Source organism: Cataglyphis hispanica, chromosome 14 (genome assembly GCF_021464435.1).
Source record: "Cataglyphis hispanica isolate Lineage 1 chromosome 14, ULB_Chis1_1.0, whole genome shotgun sequence".
Lineage (NCBI taxonomy): Eukaryota > Metazoa > Arthropoda > Insecta > Hymenoptera > Formicidae > Cataglyphis > Cataglyphis hispanica.
In genome coordinates, this window is record NC_065967.1 from 3,443,444 (window position 1) to 3,465,659 (window position 22,216).

The 22,216-nt window shown below is 37.7% G+C and overlaps 1 protein-coding gene across 8 annotated transcripts in view; it reads right to left on the reverse strand.

The window, feature by feature from the left end:
• Positions 1-19,186, reverse strand: part of LOC126854695 (SKI family transcriptional corepressor 2) — a 90,891-nt gene extending 71,705 nt beyond the window's left edge. For 3 of the 8 annotated variants that reach the window (XM_050601675.1, XM_050601669.1, XM_050601677.1), the window contains exons 1-3: positions 15,194-15,334; positions 14,209-14,464; positions 13,734-13,771 (exon numbers count right to left, since the gene is read on the reverse strand). In XM_050601675.1, the coding sequence (XP_050457632.1) occupies positions 13,734-13,771; positions 14,209-14,268 (98 nt within the window). In that variant the 5' untranslated portion in view covers positions 14,269-14,464; positions 15,194-15,334. The other 5 variants (XM_050601671.1, XM_050601670.1, XM_050601674.1 and 2 more) reach the window with 5 other exon arrangements.
• Between the last annotated feature and the right edge of the window lie 3,030 nt (positions 19,187-22,216).

The window sequence follows — 22,216 nt, forward strand, 5'->3', positions numbered from 1 at the left end:
TATCTAAGAAAATATACGTAGGTACAATTTAAATAAAAAGAAGACAAAGAACGTAGAATTGTGCAAAAGCTCCGTTTGCAAAGGGCGCTTTTTTGCGAGAACGGCATAGCGCCTCGCGCTTGTAGGATTACAGTGATTACGCTTGCTGTAAAGAAGCAAGAAGAAAAGGGCATACAGCAAACTCACTCTGAGAATTAGCACGTTTTCCCAAGCGCGCTCATGCTCTAAATAACAGCACGCTCTCGCCATTAGTCGCAAATAGAAGACATGACTTTAATAGCACTCGTGTGCTAATCTTCGTCTCTGTGAAAGCTCATGCTCGATTTTGAGCTTAAAGCAGGCTGCATTATATAGTGAATTATCAAGTTGTTTCTTTCATATATTTTAAATAATTATAGTCTATGCAAAAAAAAAGAATTTAAAATAAAAAAACATTACAAAAGAAACAAGATCGAAATAATTATTATAAATTCACTTTTCAATGCCAAAAACATGGATGTATCTCTCGCGATCGCAAACGCATCGACTCATTCGACACGTCGGGCGTATCAGCCGTTATCAGAAACGCGAATGGGGGAGATAAGGTTAGGGGGGAGTACGAGATGAACGTCGGAATCTCGCGATTTCCCGAACTTTTTTCCGCTTCCCACTCGCGACAGAGAGACGTAAATATGGCGGGCGAGGTTTCATCCCCCGGTGCGCGTCGGCGGCAGCGGCAGCCCCGCCCAGCCTGGTATTCCACCCCTCGACAAAAATAAAGGAACAAACGCCGCGGCATACAATCGTCGAAACATTTTTGACGCTCGCTCTCGCGCGCGCAGGATCGACAGGGAGATAAAAGAGAATAGCGCGGACGACGGCGATAGATGTTGTGGGACGGAGGAGCAAAGCGCGGAGAATGAGGAGAGAGAGAGAGAGGAAAGGGGAGAGGAGAAAAAGCGAAGAAAAGAGGAGAAATAGAGATAAGAGGAAGCGAGGCGAGAAGAGAAAATAAACCCGCGAAAGCGAGATAGAGAAAGAGAGACGCGAGCTTGGGATCGGAGAAAGTCGACGAGCAGGCGACGGTGCCGCTGATGGAAGGGGGAGGACAAGGGTAAGAGAGGGAGGGAGTTGGATGTTCGAACGAACGCAATTTGCATGATTTTGCATGTTTTAGCGCGCCCCGGCGCTGCGCCCATCGGGTTTCAGCTGTCTGCCTACGTTTTCTGCTTGCTTTTCTGGCTACGGCATGGCCGGCACGCGGGTGCTAGAATCGGAAAGCGGGACGGCAACGGGGGAGGGCAACGAAGGGAGAAAGAGAGAGATTACCGATGGAGGTAGCGGCGTCGACTCGACGCGAAAGGAAATTATTTTGCTTGGTTTTTCTCGACGCGCGCGTGAAGATGCTCGTTGACAGAGAAAAAGAGGGGGAGAGAAAGCTGTCGGATTATTAACAGGCAGGTTCTTCTTCCACGATGCAAAACAAAATAAAATATTTTCAACTCGTTAAGTAAAAAAAAAAAAAATAATCGAAAGTCTGTATTTAACATTTCATCGCAACACCCGCGATCAACGCAAATCAATACCGCAATCAATATTGCGATGTGATTGTATTGTAACGGCTGTATCTTTACGCGCATATTAGAATCAGAGAGGGAGAGACAGAGAGAGAGAGAGAGAGAGAGAGAGAGAGAGAGTCCAATGTGAATGACACTTTAGCCGCGCCTTTTATTAGTCAACGAGTTGCGGTGCGAAATGTACAGAATATGTACATACGATGTATCCGGACATGCTGCTAGTTGCCGGCAGCACCGATCGAAAAAGGACGAGTCACTACCCCGTTGCGGTGTACGACCCGGTATCACTCCTCGCCGCACTCGGTAAGGTCCGTTCCGGCTCTCTCTCACCGCCAACAATGGGCCAATAGCGAGCCGATAATGAGCGACCATTGTCACATCCCTGAACCCACACACGCGGATCGCGCACGATCGCGATCAGAGAAGGAGAGGGAGGGAGGGAGGGGACGAAGAGGGTGGAAAGGACGGAGGAAGGATGGGTACTGCGCAAAGGGGGATGGTGATGGTAGTAGTGGAACGTCATTATAGGTAATCGCGCAAATCACGATCCGCAAGCACGATCCAGTTCTACTCCGCGATCCAGAAAATCGATCCCTCGGTCCTTCCCGGTCGTCCTTCCGACTCTTTCCGGTCTCTTCTCTCCTCGTCTAAAAGTCTAAAGAATCGGCCACGCGATTCCGCTCATCGCTGATAAGCTATATTCCGATTAGCGATCTTATCGTGCTCAAGACCGTGAACAACAATTTTTGTAAATACTATTTACGCACGCTATCTTCAATCTTGAAAACACGTTGATATTGTCTATTAAGTAGCGTTATAAAGCCGCGTAGCAATTTTAAGTTTTGCATTTATATTTTTATTTTAATATCACACGTGCTTTCAAAAATCGAAACAGTTCTTTTTGCAGAAATTTAATCAAAGGATCATTTTTTTGCAGTTGTAAAATAACAATGTTAATTAATAATGTTAATTAATTCAGCAATTAATAAAATATTAACAATTTCTAATTGTCTATCGTTAAGACTAAATAATATATATTTTCTTAACATAGTTTCACGAAACGTCTGGTCTTTTATCATGCCCGAATAAGTTTGAAAAAGTATAAAACTCTTTAGCGTTATATTTTAAGGAATATTAGAGTTTGTTTGGTTGTTCCGGCTTTTCTCGGATTTCTTTTTTTCTCTTTCAACGAAGAAATTATTATTCTACACAAAGCAGATTTATACATTTATAATCTGAAATATTTCAGGCGCTTAGATTTTGAAGAAACGAAGGTCACCTCGTCTGGTCAGATCTCTGGCGCCGTAGTGGAAATCTCTATGTGACATATTTAGGCGCATTACAAACATCATGTTCATCTCAAATTTGTATTATTTGCGCAGCAAAAACTCTTTCAAAAAAAATAATAGATGTCAAAGCTTTAATGTCAAGCTTTCGTTGGAAAACTTGCTTTAGCTCCTTCTGAAAACCCATTTCATTATTAATTCCATTGTGTAAAACGGAAATAAATACAACAGTTATTTCATTCTTTAAATCTCACTGTCATTTACTCGATCTTAGTATTTTTTTAAGCGCGCCCTTATCAAAGAAATTATAAGTTTGGAAAAGCTTAGAACTCTGTTGTTATTTTTAGGGATATTACTCGTTTTTCGTATATAATAGTTTGTTTGGTATTTCCTCTGTTCTCGGATTTTATTCTTTTCTCGAACAAATTATTATCAGGCATTGAAATTTTTCAATGTTTCAAGATTTTCAGGTTTGGCGCGATTATGATTTATGTTTGACGATTATCAGGAACTTTATCACTTCAATATTTGAACGTATTATGAATATCGAGATCGCTCATTCAAAATTTGTGCAACAATACTTGTTTAATCAAAGCGGTTATATTTCCGTCAAAAAGATTATTTATTGTGATTTAAATTACAAAAACTATTTATATCCGTTTTTTTATGGCATCTTAATGTAAAATGACAAAAGTATATATCGAGATTCTTAATATCTTTTGATAATAAAATTGACATTTCGCGATCGAACGTTTCCGCGATGCTCTAATTTAAAGTAGAAAGCGGATCTTCCGGATTACATCGTAGATCGTTAGTGAAATCGCTCTCGTGAGTAAGATGCATTTATCGCTCGCGATTAGTCGGTACGTTGTTAGACGGTAAATAACGAGCACGGCCAATCATTAGATCCCTCATATCATGCCGGAGGCATGACTCTGGTGAACACTCATTTCCAAAGGTCATAGAACGACCGCGAGCAAGTACCGTAAGCAAAATCGCTGATTAATGTAACAGAATTATGAATAAAAACGTGAATAAAAAATTAAAAAATTTATGCAAACGAAATTTTCACATATTTTACACTAAAATAAAATATATAAATTGTAGTGCATTATACATATTGTGAAAAAAAAATATGCGTAATATATATTTTTATTAATAAATTAATGAATAATTATTTATAAATCTCTCATAATGTTTGGGAAATTAAAAAAAAAAAGTTACTCTTGCGCTTTCATCCCTCGGTTTGACGATTTCGCTCGCCTTTGTAATCATTATCAGAGACGTATATGTCCAGGGAAGGGTTAATGATGAGTGTTGCGCGCGAGAACGCAAGGAAGGTGGCCGTGATCCTGTACCCGCGGCACCGGCACTCCTTGCCTCCCTTTTTGCTCGCACACCTCGCTTCGCCACATCGTATCTCTGCGCTCAGAAACAGAGGATGACTTGCGTCCGTGAGAAGCGGCGAAATAGAGGTGTCTGAGATGAGAGGGCGGCGCGCCGCGTTTATTTATCCTGCCCGCTCTCCGAGAGCTGCGATCCTCCTCCCTCCGTCCATCTTCCTTGATCTTTCCCCCCCCCCCTTCCTTTCTTCTCGTCATCGTTGCCTTTTTTTCTTCTGCCACTGACATCCTCTCGCTCGAGCTCGCTTGAAGTCTACAGTTTCTCATCTTTTTCTCTCTCTCTCTCTTTCTATTTTTCTGTCTTTTTCTCACGTTTTTTCCTCTCGTGTCTCTCGTATTTTAACAGAAAACTCCTTAAAGTATAAATCCCTCGGTTTTCCAGCACGATGATAGTAAATATATACACTCGTTCTTCTCTCTCTTTCCAATCATCCTCTTGTTTATATCGCACACGGTCGCGCGCGCGGCCATTTTTTATCCTCTTGAATTTATCCTCTCGCGAGTGTTGGTCCTTCTTTATCTGTCCGTTCTCCTGTTCTCTTGTTTCTCGCAGAGTTTCGATACGTCTACCCTCCCCCTCGCCTGCCTGCCACATTCGTTTCACCCGACCGGTGAGTTTCTTTTTTCCGCGGCAGGCTTTTTGATCGACCGCTATCCGTGTGCGAGTGCATCGTCGTGAGAGTGCGGATGCCTTCATCGCTCGCACCAGAGCTTCTTTTCTTCTCACATCTCTCGATCGAGCTTTCGACCTTGCGACTCGCCTGTCGAGTCGCGGCCTATAATTACAAGCCATGCCGCCGTCACCGTAAAACCCATAGACGCTGCGGCTTCCGATCATCGCCAACAGTAACAGCAGCGATAGATAGCGATGACACTGACATTCTTGCAGGCAATATTTAATGTCTAAAGTCATGTGTTCGTTGCCAAGAATGTCAAATGTCAATTATACTTATTAATATTGCTATATTTGCACATGGGAAAATTATTGAGGGTTCCATCACATATAATAATTATATTAAAATATTTAAAGAAAATAAACGTATTAAAGTTCTTCTAAGTTTTACAACAATGTCAACAAATTTTAAAGTTAGATACAAATTACAAAATTTTAATTTAATATCTATTACTGCAAAATAGCAGTTATCGATTATCTATCATCATGGTGATGAATATCTGAATGTAGTTATGGTATCTTCTTTGCAATACGACTCGAGATGAAGTCGAGCTTCGACCATGAACACGTACGACACTTGATATCCTCGACAACCGGCTGGTGAAAAATCAAGATGCGAGGGAGTTCCGAGGGGAGATTCAAGCGCCTCGACTTTCGTACCTCAACGTGATAAAGATACTTGGACGCCCGCAGCATAAACTGACTTTGTAAGGATGTCTATCTAAGATCCTTTCCAAGTCAGGAAAGCTTTGAAGGGCATCTTATTATCGTCCTTAATAATGAATAGAAATTTTAAAGATAAAAACACAAGCTTTTGTTCGCATCTTGATAAGGTCTCCAATAAAATATATTCATTTTCACACTTTTAAGTTAACTTTGTATAATTTCATAATATCGATAAATTAACAAGATTTAATTTAACACTTAATAAAGTCGCTTTTAATTCAGGTAAGGAAAAATGGTGCCTCGGAAGAAATTAATTACGAAAAATAACTGCAATTCACTTTCGACTTCGTACCGCAGCGTATTCGATAGATTGGCCGTGGGGAAGACCGCATGTTACGCCATTATATCTCTCTCATTCTCTCCTTTAGGACGGGACGAAAAATTGACGCGATGCGCCAACTGTGGTCCGGTTGCTTTTAATTAAAACATTCCCTGGATGCGGTACCGCGGAAAAGCTTCGGAAAAAATGAGCAAAAAGAGTATAGCGAGATAGATGGTTTAGGGGAGAGAAAGAGAGAGAGAGAGCAGGGAGGAAATCGGGAGATCGACCAATTATCTGCTCCGATATGATCTTCCGCGTCTTTCTCTTGTTCGAGTCAGATGGGCGACGACTGGTTAAGCTCCCGCGGGGGCCCCCGGGGGAAATAAAGCTCGTCCGGGTTTCCTCTCGTTATTATACACACGCGCCCGCCGCGGAACTACGGCTATCTCTGCGATCTTTGGTCCTTTGAGGACTGGCCCCCCGCCCTTCGCGTAATACCTAAGGAAACCGGTGCGGCTTTGCTAAATTAATTCCACGACGAGCTTGGTAACGCGCGTTCTCCTCGGACTCTCGAGAGCTGCTCACAACCGCGAAGTATGAGTAAATACATTTCGCAGTCTGTGAGAGATAAAGAAGGATCGTTGTGATTAAGAATGATTTATCTTGAAATAATATCTTTTAAGCGAAAAAAGAGAGTATTCCTAAATAAATTTTGTAAGTTGCAAGGAAAACTTCTCATTATCAGTGTGTGCCTTTTATTAAAATAAAATTATCAATTTTGGTTTAAATAAATTTAATTTCTGTAGAATTTACAAACGTAAAAGAAAAAAAATTGAAGTTGTAATCAAGCAAAATTATTACAATATTGAAATGTTACAGAAAGATGTAATCATGTTTATAGAATAATAATGTTTCCACATTTTTTTTTCCCCATAATTACAACATTTCATTACTGCAATATGTTTGCAATAAGCGATATAAATTTTTTTTTCAATGCCGAGATAAACTTGTTTTTATATCCAATAGCTCGCATTTAATGTGTCAAAAATAATTGTCATTATTTTTATAACTTATATTTTTATAATCTTTTTAATTAAAAGAAATAATTTCTGGACAGAAAATTTCCGCCGGATAATTAGCTCTCCGCATTAACAATCACCGAAATAAAATCGTGCGAATTTATGGTCCGCGATCTTCGAAACGATAATTTCGTTCTTTCCAACCGGCCGTCGTCGATCGCGCACGTTTATATATCGGGTGACAGCGGGGTCAGGGACGATGGCAATATGCGCGCTTGTGCGTGGTTATATCCAGAAACGCGCCCGCCTATCGAGGGGGGAAAGAGGGCAGCGTAAAGACTCGTGAAAGCTTCCGGAGAGACAAATTGGCGTGAAAACGCATTTCGGGGGCAGAAACGTTGGGCGCGAGATTTAGGGGGGGGGGAGGGGGGGAGGAGGAGGATTGCCGAGAAAGGGGGGACTCTTCCCCCCGCTGCCGTTCCCTTCGCGCCAACACTCGGTAATGTCAAACATTTAGGTCGAACTCCGGGGTGTTCGGCTAAATACATTCACTCGTCGTGGTCCTATCATTCCGCGCGACCGCTCGCGAAGAATAGCGTGATAATGAGAGGGATATAATATATTTTATAGGGCACCTATACACACAACGACGATCAACGATTCTGGCCTTGATGACGCGCTTCGCGAACTATTTCTATCTTCGCGCTCCCTTTTCTTTCGTTTTCTTCAATGCAATTCGGTAATTTTTTAACAATAGATGGAAGTTAATATGCACGTTTATCAGATTTTAGATCCTTGAATTTTTCCTTGGCTAATATATATATTTAATTTTGAAAAATTTTGGAATTAGTCTTGCTTCGTTTAATTAAACGTCTCTGTTAATGCTGTATCGATAACTTGAACTATTCTTAAAATTTCCAATTCCTTACGGTTAAGTTTTGTTTCTTGCTTATAATGCCAAGCTATAGGATTTATGCTCTTGCAATTTCTACCTTTCAAGGAAATCTAAAGAAAGCATCTCCCGGCGCGCGTGATTACGCTCCATAATTTCCTCAATAATATCGCGCGCTGTATTGATTCTCACAATTTCTATCTAATTTGACAGCAACCTCGAAACTGCATCTCGACGTGATTATTTCTTGGAGCTCTTAGACTGAGAAAGCACCTACAATCTGCGTTGCATTTTATGACTAATTTTAAAAATCATCTTTCTTGCTCTTTAAAACTAACAAAGCGTTCAGGAATCTTCTGACAAATTCTGAGACTAAGTGTACATGATCAATATTATATTTGTTTCTTAAAAACCAATATTAAATTTAATTAACTATAATTTAATTTAAAAATTAAAATATATTAATTTATTTAAATTTATTTATTCTCAATAATACTACTAAAGAGTCCATCATTTTATTTCTCTTCGCAGTAGTTAATCATATTCACAGATATACTGCAACGATAACTTGAGCAAAGAATATCGCGCCATATTCTTTTTTGAATATTTGGATTGCTCGACTCGAGATATCAGCACGGCAACTTGTCTCTTAATCGATGGGCAGATCTTTTACTCGATAGATAGATATGGACCAAGTCGAGCCGAGTCGATCCGAATCGTATCGAGTCGCGTCAAGTTGCGAGCTGCGGGATCGGGCGAGCCAGCAGCTCGGGGCATTCGTCCGGGTCGGACTACCTCTCGCAGCAGCCATTAGTCGCACCCTGCAAATTGAGTGGCGCCTGCTAGATACGCGCCTGATTCCATTAAAGACATCAAACGGGCAAAAATTACATCAGCAGCCACCCTCCATTCTAGCGCCGCTGTATTAACCTGCCTGCCATGCAGGCGTCCCCGGCGTACATGCACCCACACGCGTATATACGCCCGCACACACACCGACACATTTGTCCTCTGTCCTCATCCTCGTGGCTGTTCTCGCTAGCTTGTACCAGTTCTCTCTCTCTCTCTTTCTCTCTCATCTCGCGAAACTAGCGCGAAGCGCGCTTAACGCACCGGAGGCAATTTTTACCCTTTTTCCATGGGGTATTGCTCGGTGACTGTGCAAGCGCAAGCGGTGATGAAAAATCTTCCCAACAACGACCGATCGCCTCTGAAGTAGCTAGCGTTAAAACCTTTTGCGGTATAGCGATCGCGGTGATTGAGACCGCCGTCGAGTCGAACGTGCTTTCAGACTTTGTTCGCGCCAATATGCATTTTCAAATTATATACTACATAAATTATTTGCAGCAAAAAATTAAAGAAAAAATTTAGATAAAATTATTCGAATAATCATTAGCGTATATAACTCGACCTCTGTGAATATATAATATTAGATATAGTCTATCTAATTCTATCTTTTTTATTTCAATACATATGTATTTAATTAACTCGATATTTTAAAAGTTGTTTAATTAAAAAAAAAAAGTTATGAAAATATATCATATACAGGATCTCTCACATATGTTCTCAGGTATATTACGGTAGATGTAAAAATGTAATTGTAATCAACGATTTCACTTTCATGGTAAAAGGGATAAACGGAAGATCTCTCTTATATAAATCGTCAATGCATTATGGCGAGCCGCACGTCATATTATCGAGCGACTCAATATTTCAGTCTGGCGCAGTAGTAATTAAAAAATCTTTTTTACGAATAAGGCAATCGTGGTTAGGGAGGCCGAATTAACAGAGATAGCTGTAAGCTCTTTCGTTAATTTTATATTGGATTAACCCTATCGAGACACGTGTATTTTAACTGTTCAATGTCTGATCATAACTCACGCAATATGTCGAACGCAGTTCCAATTCATGATGTCATAATTCGTTAAACAGAGAGAGGGAGAGAGAGAAAGAAAAAGGGAAAGAATAAAAAAATAAAATAATAAAATAATTTAGAAAATTCATATAAAATTTAAATTTATGTAAAATATTAATTTAAATATTAAGTATTAAGTCATTAAATACATAAGACTTTGTAGAAAACCCCCAAAGAAAATCACCAGTCGATAGGTTTGCAGCGGTACGCATTTATGCAACCGCACACTGTGGGCGAACGTTTTTTTCAACGAAATTTTTTCTACACGGAACAACCGGGCCGCCGCACCGCTACGCGGAGAAAGAGCTTGCCAAATCTAATTCTCGCCTCGCTTTATTTGATCATATTTTACATCGGCTTTTGACGCCGCCCTCGAAAGGCACGCTTTTAAAATACATTACACGTTGCATCGCGCGTTGGCGCGCTCCGCTACGCGATAAATACGTTCTACGTTTGAGCAATCATTCTCGCGGCTCTCCCATTAGTCGCGCCCTAACGATATTATCGCCGTGCCCCTTGTAGCATGCCGCATACAACGTCAAAATCTTAGGGGTGAATTAGTAGCTGATTGGCCATCGATGCAACGATTATGGAACGATGATATCGGAATTTCGACTTAAATTTATAGTCTTCCATTTTACAAAGTTGAATAAATAATTTAGAAATAATTATGAAAATATTCAATTTAAAATGTCAATAATTATGTCAGAGAAAAAAAAATATTTTAAAATTAGTTATCTTGTAGTTTGCAAAAAAATTATGTAATATAATACTAGTAAAATTATGAAGGCAATTAATAATATAACATAAGTATATCAATTATAAATGTTAATGCAAAGGCACATGGATAAAAGTCAAAGTTTTACATATAAAAACAATTTCTGCTTTATAATATCTGCGATAAAAGATGAGATTTCGCATTACTTAGAATTAGTCAATATAATGTATTGCCTTTTTCTCTTTTTGTTTTAGCTAAATAATAATACTGATATTTATATTTCAATTGAGTACACAATAATAAATAGTTGTGTGTACTTTATTCTCTTACAAAGAATAAACTAAAGATATTTAAATTATAAAGTTTTAAATTAATCTCTCAATACTTTTAAACTTAATTTTAAATTAAATTTTTAACTGTCTTGACACGTTTGTAACAAACTTAAATTTTTTTAATAATATAAGTGTTTGATAACAGTTTATGATAATGATATTTAGTATCATTAGAAAAGAAATTATAAATAAATATATAGACATCCCCTTTTTGATTATGAAAAATTAAAAATCCTAACTTTAAAATTAACAATAATTAATTAGTCAACATTAATTTTTATTGTTTAAATATATATAATAAATAAATATAATAATAATAATTTTGACATTCAGTTTTGTTAGATATCAATCGGTCTTAGCAAACTCTCTCTATTTCCCGAATCTTCTCGCAACATCCCAGCACGACCTAACGCTCGTCGAGAGGGTGCATTTTGTGGCACGAGGCGAGGTGAAAATAATATATTATTCATACGCCGTAGAGAGAGAGACGCGACTTTCCTTGCTTCTCGGCGCCTCGAGCGAAATAATACCTAGGGACCGACCGACCGACCGGTCGTTGCATAGCGTTGAGGAACGAGAGGGGGCGGTCGATGGGGTTGCGACGTGGCCCCTTCTACCGTGTTTCCCTATTTTCTTCCGGAGAACGGGTGTGTGTGTATGTGTATGTGTTGCGCCATAAGCGCACCCGGGAGAAAGCCCGCGGGATGCCAGAGGACCGCATACGAGAGGAAAGAAGAAAGAGCGAAATATATGTGGTGTGTGTGTGTGTGTGTGTGCTGTGTATACATATATACATAAGCGCAGGAACAACGGGCTGCAAAATGCTCCCGTCGCTTTGTACACATTTGCATACCGCGTTCCCCACAGTGTGCATGGCGACGTGCGAGAGAAATCCAAAGCTCCCACATTCCTTCCTTCCTTCCTTCCTTCCTCCCCTCCTTCCCACATTTCGCATCCATCCGCGTGCATCGTTCGCGATGTACCACTTTTTGAACCTCGCTTAAGTTTGCGAGCCGAATAAGTTACCCTATTTCTCAAGACATGCACTGGTCAAAAACGATTCGAATTAAAAATAGCGAATATTATGTACGTTGATATATATTTGATATATTATTATAATATATCAATATTATATGTACAAGACTCTAATAAAATTTAAGAAAAAAATAATCTTAGAATTCTTTTATAAAGATGTTTTTTTTTTTTTTAATTCTTAAATTAGGCTGCGAGCTTCTCTATATTATGCGCGAAAATATTCAAATTTCCATAACATTTATTTATCAAAATACTTTTTAATTCGTAATCGCGTCTCGCACAGAAAATTTTGGATATATAGCCGAAAAGTGTAAAATTAAATACGTTTTCTCTTAGCAAGTACAAAGGGAATTTTTAAGTTCGCCAAGAGTTTCATCTGCTTCTTTAGTAAAGACGGTATTCTCCGCAAGCACAAAAGTTTGAAAAGACTTGAAAAGTATCCTCCTTTTTTCGGAAACATTTACGAAAACTTCATTTCACCATTAATCGTTGTATAAAAAAAGAATAAATTTATCAAAAATATTTTATAGATTGCAATAAAACAACAACGGAAAATAGTACGATTAAGACCTATATTAAATAAGGGTGGCCTCGCTTTATAATAACCATTTACAAGCAAAAGGACAACGGTCCATAAAATGTTCCCGGGCGTTTAGTACATATTTGCATATCGCTGTGTGTGACGACATGTGAAATTCGACCTCGTTCTACTTTCAACATCACACATCGAGTCCACTTGAGCTGCGCGGTTACATGTACTAATATAATCTTCAAAATAACTCGCTAAAAGCTCGAGTTTTTTAAAGAAAAATCTACATAATGACGAAAAGAAATAAGAAATGTATGTGTATGTAGCTATTCTTTTTAGTTTTTAAATAAATAATAAATCTCATTCTGCAAGAAATGAATTGAAATAAAAAAAGGACGAACGTTTGTAAATATTTTGTGAAATATTATCTCTTAATTTGCACAATCAAGAGTTAACTTTTTATACTGTAATTAAAAATACTTTAATTTAATTTAATTCATATTAATTTCTACAAAACTGCAATTATTTAATTCAATCTTTATAGTTGCAACAATCGATTTCGATTACAGGCTTACCGCGTCGTTAACGCGATCCACGTGAAATTCTACGAAATAAGTAAATTAAATCGTTTCGGACCGATGACACGACCGCGCGCGCAACTTGGCGTATGACGGCCGGAGAGGAGAGACGTTGCTCTGCAACGTCGACGTCTTCCGGTTCCGAGAGAGGAACTCGCTAACGAGTGGGGAGGAGACAGCTTAGAGAGAACGCTCCGCAGGAACGAAAACGACGGCGGACAGGAGCGGAAACAATTAAATGCTCCTGCCCGAGTGGTCGCATTGTTCCGTCCGTAGCGGGGTCCGCGATTCCGTGGCTCTCCTTCTTCCCCCCTCCTCCTCCTCCTCCCCCCTCCCCCCACCGTATTGAGTCGATTCGCTCGCACGAGATACACTGTGTTGACTCTCGGGGTACGGTTTATTCAGTTTATTGGACCGATGCGCGCGGCTTTGCGAGGGTGCCACCCGCCTCGTTGCACGCGCGAGACTAATTTGTCCGCTGCGTCGCGTGAGAGCTTCGTTTGAGAGCTGAGCACGAGGTGAGCAAGTATTAAAACCCTAAGTACTAAAGCTACTTGATACAAGTATAGAGGATCTACTGAATCGTACATTTCTCTGATATAAAATTCTCTAATTATTACGCTCAAATTTTAAGCAGTTAACTTTCTTTCTTTTTTTTATAAGAAATAAATTTAATTACTTGCTTCGCATTAAACGTTGAATAATAAGACACGATAATGAAATTGTATTTACACGTCAACATTGTGCTTGATCGTTTTCTTGTTTGAGATTTGCTCGAGATTAAAATAAAAGATAAATTAATCACTCACCAGTCCGATGCGCAGCGGCGGAGTTTGCAACTCTTGATCTGTAAAATGAAAATATATTCGAATTATACAACACATATATACAATGTGTTCAAAATAATAACACGCATATGTATTTTTTATTCGTTCTTTAAATAAACATTAAATATAATTCTCGAAAAAAACTTTTTCAGATATAAACTTTTATAATATATAATAAATAACAATTTAATTTTCTCATTTAAATAATGTAAATAATTATAAAACTCAAACAGTGTTAAAATATTTCTTATTTTATTAAAATTATATTTTTCCATTAATTTCGTTATATACACACATTATATATATATATATATATATTTTAATAAACTGTAGAAAGTTTTGTATGCATTACACAACAAAAGATGTGAAAAAATAACTAATTTTTATCGCGGAGATAAGAGAGTAATTTTATAAGTAACAAATAATAAATAAATTAAATAAGTTATTGATTGCTCACCTCATGGTTGCTCCGCCGTTGCCTCGTGGATCCCCTCTCTTGCCTTTGGTACTCCTTCATAGCACTCACTTGCGAAAACACGGTTAATCACATTCGGGCGCGCACTAATAAGCAAAATAGGACGATCGCGCGGCACTTTGTACGGCACTCCCGCACACGCGGCCGACACTTTATTATATTTCGATGGGAGAACCACGATCGTACAATATACTCGAAATCGCGCAGCCAGATTCACGCATCGCCCGCCACAGCAATCCTAAACATACAAATAGTACACGTGTTTTATAACATAAATAAATAAATATACAAATTAAAGATTACAATACGAAGATTATAAAAAATTAATTTACGAACGTCGAATTTATGATACGTGGTGTAAATATTAAAATACAGAATTAATAAAGATTATATTTTTACTAAAAGAATGGAAATCCATTATTTATCTCCGACGTTTTGTTAATTGAAAAATCCTAAAATGATACCGATAAGATTACTCTGTCTCTCTCTTTCCAAACAGTACAAGAAGGCCAAAAAGACATCTTAAAGATGTCCATAGAACAATAAGATGTCTTTAAAGTCATCTTTTAGATGTCTTTTAGGGACATGTATCGCCTGGATTCTTTTCTCTCTAATTTCGCGCAAAACGAATTAATAACTAATTAAAACGCGATTAATTATCCAAATATAATAAAAATTCATTTACACGCGCGCACAATATTTTTTCAAACACATACAAGTCCCAACGAAATAAATGTATTGCCAATAAACGATTGATAATATATTATGATGTTATTCGTATATTATTGCGCACTTTCTCGATTCGAAAATGAGCAAATTATATTTAAATCTGCGAAAATTTCTAAGTACAGTGCAAGATATATTTGTTGCTCAAGCGTAAAGACATAATTATCGAAGCAAAACAATAATTTATAATCGCCATCTTATATCGCATTGATTCCAAAGGAATAAATCGCGTGCGAGATACCTGTTTCGATAAATAGCCGTCCCTTCGACACGCTTACGAGTCGTGAATCGCTAATTGTAACAATCGAGAATGATCGCGTTTATCAAAAGATATAATCTGACGACATACGCAGTTGCTCACACCGCGTCCTTCCCACTCGAGTCGCGCCGCACGAATGACAACAAAGACGGGTCGCGTTACATTAACAATACACATCGTCAAATACGAAGGTCAAACATCATCCGAGAGTAAGTTTTATTACTGTTATGAAATATTTAATTTATTATAGAATAAATTCATGTGAGATATTTCTTAACTTTCAATCTAATTGATAAATGTAATGGTATGTATATATGTTAATGTATCATTACTACTTTTTTTCTTTATTAAACTCGATCCTGTAATTCATTTATTACTAAGCGCTCTGAATGAGCATGATTAGCAAATTACATTTAAATTGATGAAAAACAACACGATAAGATAAATTTGAATCCAAATAAAAAAATTGATAAAAAAATTGTCGCTCGTAAAGGTTGCTATAAAATAACAATTTATAATATTCATATTTTCTATTGTTTTAATTCTTACTTAAGATCGCGCAAATTATTTGTTTTGATCAAATAATTAATTGTGCGAGCTCTAATTATTCATTAACAAATAAAAAATTATTTGAAGTTATATACATTATATTCTATAATATAATATTATTAGTCAATTATTCTTTATTCATTATTTATGTATTCCTTTTTCGGAAAATAAAAATTTTCGTTGTAAAATAAGCATAATGATATCATGTATATCGTTTTCTCACGCAAGACTTAACGCAGCGAGATTTTTATCTGGATTTCGAAAGATAATCGCGGACCTTGACGAATTACGTTAGATCGTAACGGGGATCAAGATTTCAAATATTACAAACGCCACGTGTTGTTACGCTCGAAATTGTGTATTCGTCCCACGTGTGCTAGCGTAAGTAAATTATAACAACTGTCCGTGAACAAATAATTCAGATGTGAGTAAATTGCAAACACGTGACCATGTTCATTGACGTTATAATCTCTCCGTTTAATGAAGAAAATTAAAAAATTAATTAAGTTACATATATAGATATCGTTATTATCTAAAGTTTCAAAAATTAAAAAAAAAAAAACTTTTACATGCTAAACTTACATAATATATCGCAAATACGACGGCAAAAATACGATTGTTGGAAGCATTCTATTCAAAGATTAAATTAAAGACTCTATCGTAAGATAAAAGAAATATTTAAATACTCGTTTAACGGATTTCACATTCGGAATCCCGGAAATGACAAATTGAAAGAGTCGCAATCGGATATGAGAAGACATCGTTTTTCAGATGATTCTTATAAATAAAACAATGAATCTAAATAGTCCGATCTGATTTTCCTATCTTTCGGCAGTGACGAAATCGAACTCGAAATAGTTTTCTTTTATACATAAGATTAAGATTAATATTTATGATAATAAAATTATTTATGAATATTTAAGACAATAAAATTATCATAAATATTCTATCAAAAAAAAAGAAAAAAAATTTATAATAATATAAAAATATATATCTACCTCTTTAAAAAGAGAAAGAGATGGCGCGCTTGTGAAGAAAAGTCACATTATAAAATATTTTTTAGTAGTTTTAGAGCTTCTGGTTATAAATTTCGTTAAAAAAATTGAACTAATATACTTCCTCCGTTTTACCCAACTTTTGCTTAAAACATTTTTGTTAGAAGATATTTCTAGAAAAAATAATCTCTCATCCAACCTAATCTTGACGCAGCTCTTCATGTGCTTCAGCCTTATACATAGTATTTGTAATATAGGATATCAGAGCTTTCGGATTATGTCGCACTTAGGGCCTCAATATGTCTCAATCCGCCACTGCATACACGCGATCGAGCGGTCCTTATATCCGGCAGACTATGCGCAACTGGTGATCCGCCGCTCTATTCTGCACCACGAAATCTGGCTTCGTGTAGTATCAGTAATACATCTCGATCCACATAATGCGGATCGACGTGTGTCAATGGTTCTCAATTTTTTTTTCTTTTCACGATACGATATCTTTCATCGCAATAAAAACTACATCCCGAATGTTCAACGCGCAAAAATATTATATTTGAAAATATTATACTTTTTCTGAAAGATTATATTTAATTACACGTATATATATATGTGTGTATATATACTGAACATGAGCAAATTTTTTCAAGAAATTTAAACACAGTTTTATCTTGTTGCAGTTTTTTTTTCCTGCACTGAGAAAAAATTTCATGGCACATTCTTTGAGAATCACTGATAACATATATGAATGATCCGCATCTGCACGCTACGCGCGTGAAAAGGAAGACCTTGTCCGCTGCACGAGCGTCGGTTTACGTCGCGGCGCCAACCGAATCGCACGACGGAGGATATCTCGAAGCTGAATAGGCCGCGGGGCGGATCAACGTCCTCGGAGAATTCGTCGAGTCGATAGCGGCTGTCGCGCCGACGGATTTTCCCGTTCTCGATCCCCTTGATCTCCTAATAAAAAGTCACGATGCGCTCCCTCTCTCTCCCGACATGCGGGGGATGATTAGACGACTACGGTCGGTTTTAGGGAGAGGGGATGAGATTGCACCGATATAGCTTCGTCCGGAGAAAAAAAGAATGTGGAAACTATATATGTATCACGTTTGAAAAGACAGAGCAAAAAATAAAATTTTCTAGACGAGACAGAGCATAATAATACGGTTTTTTATATGAAAGATTTATAAAAAAAACTATATATGCATATTTGTGTATTATTCCTTTTGATCATCAAATATATTATATTCGTATTACTCCTCCCGATCATCAAATTTTCCTCAAATACTTTACATTAAATATCTCAAAATCTCAATAATAATCCCACACATTTTACGAAAAACGAGACTTATAGATTCAGATTAATTTGAGTTCACGTGCAATGTATTAATAAACACTCGGCAAAAATTATCCGTTGTTTTTCTTATTCAAGATTTTCAAGACAAAGTTACATATCGTCGCTGTAATTCAACATCTAAACTTTCATTAACACGCTTATCAAAAATCGTTATTTTCGGGAAAATGACCAACTTCCCTTCGTATTGAGCTTCGAGACTTCTATCTCCTAAAGAAGCAAATATTTTAAACGTACCGTTAAAGAGATGTAGAACATTCTCCAGTAGCATTTCTCCTAGATGTCGTTTACTCTCGTATCGTCAAGGTATCGTTGTATATCAGCCGCTTTTATCCCTCGCAGCAAGTCGGCGAGAAGAGCTGAGAGGAGTCGCTTTCAACACCGCCTTCGTAATAGTTTGATAACCCGTTTTTCTGCGACGGCGGCGCTGCGCGACAAAAAAGGACTAGGTAAAGCGCGAAGGGAAGGAAGGAAGGAGAGAGAGAGAGAGAGATAGATAAATTCGTTATTTTTGAAAATGACGAACTTCTCACCGTATCGAGCTTTGAGACTTCTGTCTTCCGAAAAAGAAAACATTTTTAATATACCGTTGAAGAGATGTGGAGCATTCTACAGCAGCATTCTTCCTGGACGTCATTTACTCTCGTATCGTCGAGACATCGTTGTATACCAGCCGCTTTTATCCTTCGAAGCAAGTCGGCGAGAGGAGCAGAGGAGCCGCTTTCAACACTGTGCCGCCTTCGTAATAGTTTAATAACCCGTTTTTCTGCGACGGCGGCGCTGCGCGACAAAAAAGGACTAGGTAAAGCGCGAAGGGAAGGAAGGAAGGAGAGAGAGAGAGAGAGATAGATAAATTCGTTATTTTTGAAAATGACGAACTTCTCACCGTATCGAGCTTTGAGACTTCTGTCTTCCGAAAAAGAAAACATTTTTAATATACCGTTGAAGAGATGTGGAGCATTCTACAGCAGCATTCTTCCTGGACGTCATTTACTCTCGTATCGTCGAGACATCGTTGTATACCAGCCGCTTTTATCCTTCGAAGCAAGTCGGCGAGAGGAGCAGAGGAGCCGCTTTCAACACTGTGCCACCTTCGTAATAGTTTAATAACCTGCTTTTCTGCGACGGCGGCGCTGCGCGGCAAAAAAAGAACTAGGAAGCGCTTGAGGGGAAAGAAGGAAGAAGCGAGACAGAGAAAGAAAGAGAGAGAGAAAAAAGGAGGGAGATTCAAGAGGAATTCCTCCTCGGAGTCGATCGCGGTCCGGGCTCTGTTTGCGGGTATTTGTTAGACGTGGGTTATCCGAGCGCGGCATCTCTCTTTTTCGATGCTGTCAGCGTCGGCGGCATCGCATCGATATCGACCGCGGAATGTAACAGAACACGCGGCCTCGAAACAACATGGCCGGCGGGTGGATCTCCATAACGAGCGCGGTGACTTGCACATCCGACCCAGAACGCATTAGCCGTATTTGCATTTAATTGCCGGTTGTTTGTTTGACATCCGCGCAACCGGCGGAATTAGGAACAGTCGGCGGGAACGGGTGCGGGGGACAGCAGGGCGCATCCTGCGTTCTGTCATCTGCGATCTATTCACGTTCTTCGTACGTTATCCGTATCCCGGATTTGAATGATTTAACTTTTTTCTACATAAGGAGATTATTCCTGATATAATATATAGTCGATATATATAAGTTTTTGAAGATATATATATGTATACAAAATTGAGATGAAAAGATTATTAGCTCCAAGATACTAAAACTATAATTGCCGAATAATATCTACAAAGCGTAATCCTATTATATTTGACTACATTATATTATAATATTAATTATATTTTTAATGTATAGTAAATCTTAAATTATTGTACATAATAATAATAATAATAAAATTGTGATAAATTATATTTAACAAAATTCGCGCAAAGAAAATTAGAGAAAAGAAAGAGCTAAAATAATCTAATCTTATACATATATTTTCTATATAATTTAATTATTTCTCTATTGCAGTGAATTAACAAATAATTCTGTCATAATTAAACGCATCTATATACTATAAATGCCTATTATTTCAAGGTATTTAAAAGCCTCGAATTGAAGGATAATAGAAAACGATGCAGCTATTATTAGTCGCGTTTTCCGCGTTATCAGAGCCGATAGTCTTTGCCGCTTTCCCAGAGGCACCCGGGGATCGCTTACGATTACGGGGACGCACGTAGCTTGTCGGACGTATAACGGTGGATCGGGTATATAGAATCCTAACTGAATCTCTTCTCTCGGAGGATCTCTTCCGCGCCTCACTCCCCTTCCCACCTCGACCTACACTCGGCGAATGCTTCTCCTTCTCTCCTTCCGGCGCGTCTCTCTTTTCTGCTATAAGGAGAACTATCTTCGACTCCCTTTCTCTCTGTTCCCCTCTTCTTGTCTGTCTCTTCGGTCCGTCTCCCACTTCCGGCGGCCCCACCCGTCGTCCCTTCGGGCAACCAATCCCGAGTAAAGTTTGTTACACAACTCGGCGAACTTTCGAAAATGGTCTGCCTCCGCCAAGTAAGCTGTTCTTGGCTCCCTCGTTAGCTAGACTTTCCTCTTTGGCACGATGCTCTCTCCGCCACCAGAGAAACCGCGGCGGATGCGACGCGCGCTTCACAGATCTCTCTCTCTCTCTCTCTCTCTCTCTTTCTCTATGCCACGCAGTTCCTAGCAAAATAGCATCTTCATCTTCGGCAGTGTCGAGTTTCGTGATGTTCCAGATGACGAAAAATTTCTGCACGATCGATGAATGGCAGCCAGACTAAGCTATTGAAAAATATAAGACGACAAATAGTGTTGTATCTCCAGCTAAAAGAAAAGAAAAATCCAAGGTGAAATTTAAATATTTCAGAAAAATGAATCGATATAATGTATATAATATATATTCATGATACAAAGACAAAAGTTATCAATTATTTTTCGAAACCAAATTTTTTTATTATATATGCGTGTACGCCTCACCTTCTTTAAACTGTAGCGTATATTCGATTAAGTGAGATTAAGTTGGCGAAATTAGAATAACTGTTAGAGTAGCCACATCGTGGCGCGAAGTAGTTGCTGAAGTCTCCGGCTATTTTATCGAGATCATCCCGGCTCACTTAACCAGTTCCTCGAGTAACGCATTCATTAACGCAAATATCCGTCGGATGCATTAAGTTGCGCGTGGTTGTCGTAATACGCTCGTCGTATCGCGGAAATTGCGCGTCGACGCAAATGCAAATTGCTCGTCCTTCGTTTACGTACGCCGAGTGCATGCCTCTCAAGCTTATCACTTATCACTGATTAGCTCTCTCGTCCATCACCGATTCTTTGACATTTTTCAACAGCTAAAAACAAAATATGCGATTATTTAAGTATTTCAATATTTTTTTAAATATATTTTTTTATTCTTTTATATTCCTCTATTTTTTCCACTTTATTTAATATAGCAATTTTTATTTTATTTAATCTAAGAATAATCATTAATAACTTTTTTTTTAATATAAAATATTAAAAAATAATGAAAGAGGAATTTCGTGCAGATGCTAAAAGTCTATAACAAATACTTTAAGTTGTGTTATAATTAAATTAGATGAAAATTAATGCATTAATAATCAGAGAAGAAAAAAATAGCGTGTCACAAAATTTAATTATTTTACCACTTGTGATTTCTAAAATATCATTGTCGCCATTGCAATAAAAATATAAATAAAATGACTTGCAAGATATTTGACGCGAGTAATAGCATAATTTATAGATGTGAACATTATCTATGAATACTAACTTTGCATTTTAAAATTTTCGCAACAAAATATGTACAAAAATGTTGGACAAATTTTTGTTTCTCACGAATATAAAGTATAAAATCATGAAATATTTAGATCTTTTATCATGTAGATATTATTTCATAAATAATCGTTAAATTTTTTATTTAATTTGACAATGTTATTCATATTAAGCAGATGTTACTGCTCATTCGATCTAATCGAGTTGTAGAAATTGTTCTTATGTTTTTATGCGACAAAAGTGAAATCTGTCATAATAATAATAATACATGTATTTTATGAGTTATTTAATTAATATTTAAATAGATAATTCTTAA